Source organism: Bufo gargarizans, chromosome 1, assembly GCF_014858855.1.
Source record: "Bufo gargarizans isolate SCDJY-AF-19 chromosome 1, ASM1485885v1, whole genome shotgun sequence".
Taxonomy (NCBI): domain Eukaryota; kingdom Metazoa; phylum Chordata; class Amphibia; order Anura; family Bufonidae; genus Bufo; species Bufo gargarizans.
In genome coordinates this window covers 131,276,838-131,284,792 of record NC_058080.1, presented here as the reverse complement: position 1 = coordinate 131,284,792, position 7,955 = coordinate 131,276,838, and the positions used below count along the sequence as shown (strand labels likewise).

Sequence of the window (7,955 nt, the reverse complement as noted above, 5' to 3'; positions counted from 1 at the left end):
CACAATGGATCATATCCTTGTGGAGATTGTACTTTTTGTAGTCGGATGAAAATTACTAAAACCTTCAAAAATCCTGTGGATGAGAAACACTATGAAGTCAGGGATTACATCAATTGCAAGACAAAGGGGGTCGTATACGTCATCAGCTGCGAATGCCCCAAGTTGTATGTTGGGAAGACTATCCAGGAGTTGAGAAGAAGAATATCAAAACATCTGAGCAGTATTAATACAGGAGAGGACACCGGCCTGGCCAGACACATGAGAGAAAAGCATAAGGACCACAACACCGACTTTAAATTCTGGGGACTGATGAAAGTCAAATCAGGACCACGTAAGGGTGATATAGACAAAAAACTCCAACAAGAAGAAACTAAATGGATTTACCTACTAAATAGTCTAGCCCCGAGAGGGCTTAATGAAGGGTTTACGTACTCGTCCTTCCTGTAGGTATCATTATCCCCACCTAGGAAAAAAGAGAACAAAAACAAAATAATATAACAAATAGCAAACGGTACAATAATTTCTTTTATAAAAAAATAGAGCAACCTCCTCTACGGTAAGATTCACTATGGAAGATAAAAGTAAAATAAAATAATGGAACCCCTATTAGAGAAAATGGCCTTTTTAGGAAAAGCCTCATGAACCTTGTGTATAGGGATTAGATAATGCAAGCTACATATGTATGAATGACTACACACTAGGGGATAAAAGTGAGAGATATCACAGAAATGAGAAAAATAAACTAAAGGAATGAGACCAACCGGGTCTGGGGCAGATTGAGACCTGAAGGCAGAGGTATATAAAGAATATCAAATGGAATACTGTTATTAGTTCCTGTCTTTGGAGTATAGGAGTCTCGTTCAATTTGCTGTCCCCACTCTTGTTAATTAGTTTCTCTCCCCCCCCCTCCTCTTTTTCCTCCACAGTGAAGCTAAATAGAAGGAGGCATAGGAAAAAGTATAATAGTACAAAAGAATAATGAACATGAGAAGATAGTGGGGATACATGTCAGGCCAAATAGGGAATACTCCAATAGTATGATCTGGGAGCAGACACTAGTAGGGAGAGAACGTATGGTGATGTTGAGATATCCTCAAAGATGAATAAATAACACTTGAGCTGGGCAACATTGAGTTAAAAGTAGGAGAAATATATGAAGAAACAATATGCCTAAGCAAATGCATTTAATCAATGAAGATTACGGCAAGGGTAAGGCAGAAGGATAAAAATAAAGTATGGTTATAAGTGAAAGATATGAAGAAATATCACCTGAAGAGAATCTATAGCGAGAAGGATAAGAACAGAGATATTCTCAAAGCCGGAGCCTAAGTCTGTGGGCATGCGCCGTAGCGAAGCGAAAGATCCAGATTATGGAAGAGGCTGGGAGCTAAGTCGGAGGGCATGCGCACCAACCTAGGCACCGGAGAACAACTATGCCTACCGGACATGCACGGAATCACCAGACGATGAGGACCAATTAGGAGCAGGTAAACAGAAGGTAGATGACGTCGGGTGGGCGGAGCCATGACGCGAGTAGGCGCTTCCCGATGACGTGGACCAATTAGAAGGAGGAAGGTAGGAGGCAGTTGACGTCAGGGGGCGGTGGTTATGAGGAAAGCAGGCTAAACCGTACAGTATACCCAATCAGCATCTGAATAAAGTTCTATATCGCGCCCCCTAGTGAGGCCCCCAGTAATTACGTCACAAACAAACCTTTTATAAGCCAGCCGTGAGGCGGACACGCTCACACTCTGCCCTAACCCCTGAAGACGCCGTGATACGGCGAAACATGTCGGGGGGCAGCGTGAAGCTCTGAATTTTATGGCAGTAAATCACTGTGGCCTAGTAGCATAAGAAAATGAATCGCACAGAGCATATCTAATACACAGGCAGCGCGCAGCCTGTTCGCATAAGTGTGCATCAACTCAGCAACCTAGTCAGGTGACAGTCCTGACAAGGTGGTCTAATGTGATATATAAAGGCCAGTGATCACTGAAAATTTTAACCAATTAGCTATTCACACCAGTAATATTAAACTATAGGAAATAAAAGTTAATTCTTAGTTAATGTAGGTAGGTGCAGGAAAAATTGGTGGAATCTAGTCCAGAAGGACATTAGTAGTAGTGTATGTTGGTTAACACACCATATCCCTGCTCTTAAAGGGGAAGTACAGTAATTGTAGATCATCTAATAACCCTTATCTCTAAATTACCAAAAGGTCATTCACACCTATTAAAGCCACATTCTTATCATTAAGATAAGAACTAAGCTTTAATGAGTGTTTATAAGGTCAGAGATCAGAGATAAGGAGCCCGTCAGCTCCCTGCCTGACAGAGCAGAGAGTAAGTAAAGATCCTGCTGGTAGTAGAACTCAAGCTGTGCAGGGAAAACGGCTCATCATTTTTATTAAAGACAATTGAAAAAAAGATTTTTAGCTCAAAATGAGCACAATACAATAATACAAAAAAATACTTTCAAAAGTGTATACAGCCATTAACCTGTAAATATAATATACATGAGAATTGTCAGGAAATATGATATGACTGGTACTAGGAGAAATGTATACAGTATGACCATTTCTGCCATTACAGACTATTTATTACAGGCCTCAACTGCTGCTAGTGGACTTTCTAGCCTGCCCCTGCTGTATCCAGCCCACCACTATTTTACTCTATGCCTTGCAGGGGATGCCAGGCAACCCAGCGCTCAGTGATATCCTCCCTTCTACTTATCTTTCCCATGCAGGTATCATATCCAGCAGGTCCCAAGAATGTACTGAATGGAAGGACACCTATTCCCCAAGTGCAGCGGTCTCCTCCTGCTCAAACAATTTTTGATTTTGCTGCCCCATTGCTGGCATTTGAATTAGCAAGCAGTTAGAGGATGAAGCAGCTGCCAAAGAGGATCTCTAGTCCTCCAGAAGTAGGAGGAGGGAAGGAGAAGATAGCAGTACCAGAAGGACAGAGCAAGAGTGAAAAATGGAGAGATAGCAAACCCATGGCCCAAAGTAACCACCAAGTAAGTAGTGCCCGTCACACAGCATTGTTTATAAAAACCCATGCCAAAGAATTTGGAAGAGGGTATGTAATGGGCCCAGGAGCTGTGCATGGTTCATACTTGGTGGTGTCAGCCAATCTGAATGGTTAGGCAGAAGATGGGGGGCTCCACCTTTTTCCTCCAGCAAAGGTCACACCATAGGCCCTTTAATTTGAAGGGGTCCAAAAGGTCCACATATGAGTAGACCAGTGCTGTACACCACACATGATAGTTCAAGACCCTGTTAAATATTTTACATTGGAGCCCAGGAGCTTGAAGTTAGTCATCTAGATTTAAGGCTCATGCACACGATCGTATGTATATTGTGATCTGCAAAACATGGATGCGCAAAAAAAAAACGGATGACACCTGTGTGACATCCGTGTGACATCCGTATTTTTTGAGAATCCATTGTAACAATGCCTGTCCTTGCGGAATGGACTTGCGGACATTTTGATACTGAATGCACACAGAGTTATTTAGTTTTTTTTTTGCAGGCCCATTGAAGTGAATGGTTCTGCATTAGGGCCACAAAAAAAAAATGGAACCGACATGGACAAAAAAATATGTTCATGTCCATGAGCCCTTAGAGAGGTTTTCTAATAAAGACATGTTTCCGCTCAGTCAAACCATAAGTTATATGACTATAGATCTTGAAACTGGCTCTGGTGACAAGAATAACAAGAAGAGACTCCATCCTCCTGGTCTTTCTCCGATATAGTCTCTGTAGTTCTTATCTGATATATAGGCAGGTAAGGAATGGGAAATGAAATGCTGCAGTCAAGATTTTTTGAATATTTTTATTTTTTTATTTTTTAGGGATAAAGGGGAGGGAAGAAAAGGGGAAGGGAAGATCATTTTTTATTTTTTGGGAAACATTTTTAATTTTTTTAATTTTTTATGGAGGGGATAAGGGAGAGAAAGGGAAGGGAGAAATGGGGAAGGGAAGTTTTTTTTAAGTTTTTTGTTTTTGGGGAAGGGTTAAAATTTTCATTTTTTTTTTTTTCCTGGCAGGCGGCAGTACAGGATGGTGCTTGACGGATCGCCTTCACACTGGCTCTTTTTCCAGAGGCTCTCTAGATTTCATTTTCCTCCAGAACATGCAGATGCTGAAAAAAGTAAATCTATCAGTTATTTGATATTTGCTACTTACATGTCAGCTCTGAGTGAAATATGTGCACAGATCCTCCAATGTTTTTTCTTACATTAGCTGCTTATCAGTCCACTGACATTATAACATGTCTGGCCTTGTAATATGCGCCAAATTTATCATGAAGCGTTCAGTATTGTGATAAATCTGGAGCATCTAGTGACGGCCTGGACTAAGTTTACACTGTGTAATGTGTAATATGTATCTGAAATAATACGCCTGTTCCACAGAGTATCTTATAAATGCTACCTACCATATGCCAGCGATCAGCATGATGGTGACGGAGCCAGCCACAGATATTGCTATGAGGGAAGCATTGTTGTTCCGTAGCTCCTCTAGAAGTGGCGGCTCAGGCGCTGTGATGTCAAGCACATCAGGAAGTGTAGGGCGAGGATGGTATGTTTTTGTCGCCTGTTCCGATCCGCTGATAACTAAATGAAGAAAACAATTACATTAATAGTTGATTCCATGAAGAGAACGATAATGACATTGTAGTGTATCTTATACATGAAATAACATGGAATATATGTCTGAATATCAGAATCGTCTGCATCATGGAGGCCCAGAAGCACTGTCAAAACCAAGAGTGGCTCCAAAATATGGCTCAAATCTTTCCATTATAGGTTTTTTCTTACAAATACTAATGTAAAATAACCCCACATTATAGGTGACAATTCAGATTTTCAGAACTAGATCCTTTCTCACTAATTATCACCCACAAGTAGTTATGAATCCCATGTATCTAAGAATTACCACCCAGCATAGTGCCAGTAATGATATGTCCTTACCTGCCACGTTATAGGTGATCTTACTCACTGGCACCTCAGAGTCCAGGATGGTGGTACACGTGTACCGTCCGGAGTCCCCCATCTGTACGCCCTTGATCACTAGATAGGGCTCCCGGGTGATTTTGGGATTGTGTTCACGATGCTATAGAAAAAATATGGAGAATTATTAGAGCCTCAGATATCACAACTATTTATAATATAATATTTGCAATTTATCATAGTCATATAATTAAGACAAAAGATCTATAAAATTACTGATGATAATTTGCTGACATGACAGAAAGTCTGATTTTAGACCATATTGAGCAGCCGGGTGATGGTATTGGGTGAAAGGACTTTCTGCTAAGTGTTTTTTGAGTAATGAAAGGAATAAGTTTGGGAAGCGCTGCCTTAACATGATGGTCATATAACTCAAACTGAACAATCTCCCAATTTTACCCTTATTTTCTTGGAAATCTGCATTGTACTTACCAGGGTGAACACGTTGTTATAGGTCTCCTCCAGCCTCGCGTACCATTCAAAAGTACAGTCCAGAATTAGTTCTTCATATTCTGGGATTTTTATATTTATCTCTAGAAGAACAGGAAAATTAAAGAAGATATTATAGAAGTAACTGTGTAGATATTCTGTCCTACATTTAGGGGTTGTCTCAATAACACGTCTCCTTCTATAAGACCTAATAGGAAATATGGGCATCATAGAGGAGACTGATAGCAACTGGTTATATTCCGCTATCTCCTCACCTCCACAGTTTACAGTCTCTGCCAGGTGAGACTTGTGATCTTTACATGGAGAGCAGGACCGTCCAGTTTTCAGATCTGAGAAAAGAAGAAAGAAATGAAATGTGAGTCGAGCATTAAAGACACTTATAATATTAGAATAAATATGATAATCATGTGCTGGTATCTATCACCCCTCTGTCATCTGCACATGGACAGTATACTGTACAGGACTGAATCATATTATTTAAATATCCTCCTGCTTTGGGAAGTCTGGTGTATACCAGTGACTGGTATATTTAGTGTACGGTGAGGATTTGGGGTCCTATATATTTACTAATGTACTATATAAATGTAGATGTAAGAATAGAAACTTCTACTTTACCAAAACATCTGTTGGAGGTGCACAGGCAGCTGCATCTCTCCAAGTAGTCTGTGAAAAGAGGAGACATCATATAATAGTCAGCGAGTGCTGTGTAAAGCACCTATGTAGTGCTGCTCACCTCTGTATAATAGGCACAGTACCCACAGTTTACACATAGTTTACACACACTGATGGGAAAGGTTCATTGGCATGCATTATATAGTGTAATTCTAGTTCCTCTGGCCTATGATAGAAATCTTATACTGTACCTTGATTTTTTGGAGGGCCCCCGGCGCAGACAACCTTCTCCTCGGAGCAGGTCTTACAGTTGGTGTAGGTTTGCACCATTAATCCTGGGGAAATGCACTTGTGTTATAACCTTCCAATCTTATAGAGAATAATAATGACAAGAAGCTGAATCTGGTATAAAATGTACTTACCACAGCTGTCTGCACCTGAGGAATGGAGAAGAAAGAAGACATTACTGACCGTTCTCATTGTCAGACTCAGAAACCTCTCATCTCTGGGTCTCCTTATTATTACATGATGTCAGTGCCTCTGTGTTCGTCACTTTGTTTTCTAGATTTCCATTGACAGAAATCTCTGAGCCGCCCCAGAACGTTCCGGGCCTCTATAGAGCGCAGCAGCTCCTAGTGCAAACATCCCTGGCAGCCAATCAGGTGCCGGCTTTCATATGTCCAGTATAGGGTAGGAGATAATAGCAGTGATCTGATTGGTGGCTATGGGGTTCTCTAGTTTAGGTCTACATTACTATTACTACACGAGGCCTGTGTGTGTAATGCATTTATATGTCATATTATAGCACGTGTTATATCTAGAAGAACTCACCTTGTTTATTTGGACACCTCCCTAAAAGTGAGAAATGGAGAAAAGCAGAATTACTAATAGAAAACAATAGAGAACAGAAATCCCCTGTATATGAGGGCTCTATCTATAACACTGCAATAATACAAAAGAAAACTGCACACATAGCAATTCCCAGTATAGAACATTTTATTCCAATCGCTCCCTCCTGTCACTAGGCTGTAGGGAAAGGAAAACAAGCTGAAAACATCCTCTCTGACAACCTACCAGACACGTAGAAGATAAGTACAATGGTGGACAGAAGAAGATTCCACTTACGTTGGTTTGAGTCCTGGACAATAACCTTGAGCTTTTCTTTGAGTCGCTGGAAATGGAGTCCAATGATGTGAAGAAGCTGGACCTCTAAGATATATAAAGAGGAGAAGAATGAGAGTCCGATCCCCTCATCTATCAGTCTGAGCCCCCAACACACTAATTCCTATTAATAAGAGAAGTAGAATTTCCACCTACGTATAAAATATTGTACTTACCCTTAAAACCTATATCCTGGATGACGTCCACAGATTTTTTATATTCAGACGCAATTTCGGATATAGCATATTTATCTGGAAGGAAAATAATGGTACAATAATTATCTATCTATAGATTATATGAAATAGAGATAATAGTAATAATATAATTACCCAGTATGCCGACTTCATCCTCAAGGTAGTCCAAGACTTTTTTCTCTGTGACTTTGGCAAACCGCTTGATGTTGACATAAGCTTCTATTGAGTCAATGTCATCGACTTGGCTTTTGATGAAGGTGTTGAATTCTTCCATAGCCATTTTCCCTCTGGAGTCGCATGGTATGCAACAGAGAGACAGTCCGATGAAGACAGATGTTACGAGCAGTAGAAGCCACATGGTCTGGATAGAACCAGACATCTTTAGTAAAATCGCTTCCTGTAGCAAATAATCACTAAGGACGCAAGAGAGCAGAACTATGTCCCACTGAGAAGACAACAGCACTGCACCGGTTACAGCATCAGGCGCCGGTTAAGAGACAATGTCTTTATGACATCATCAGAATA

General features: G+C 40.6%; 1 protein-coding gene across 1 annotated transcript; it reads right to left on the bottom strand.

The window, feature by feature from the left end:
* Nucleotides 1-453: 453 nt before the first annotated feature.
* On the bottom strand, nucleotides 454-7,710 carry LOC122925138. The gene is made up of 12 exons (XM_044276669.1): nucleotides 7,566-7,710; nucleotides 7,413-7,487; nucleotides 7,201-7,284; nucleotides 6,907-6,927; nucleotides 6,498-6,512; nucleotides 6,327-6,410; nucleotides 6,079-6,126; nucleotides 5,718-5,792; nucleotides 5,446-5,546; nucleotides 4,975-5,116; nucleotides 4,440-4,617; nucleotides 454-463 (listed from the first exon to the last, which is right to left on the bottom strand). Exons 1-12 carry the CDS (start codon nucleotides 7,708-7,710, stop codon nucleotides 454-456), a joined length of 978 nt encoding a protein of 325 aa, XP_044132604.1.
* Nucleotides 7,711-7,955: the final 245 nt, after the last annotated feature.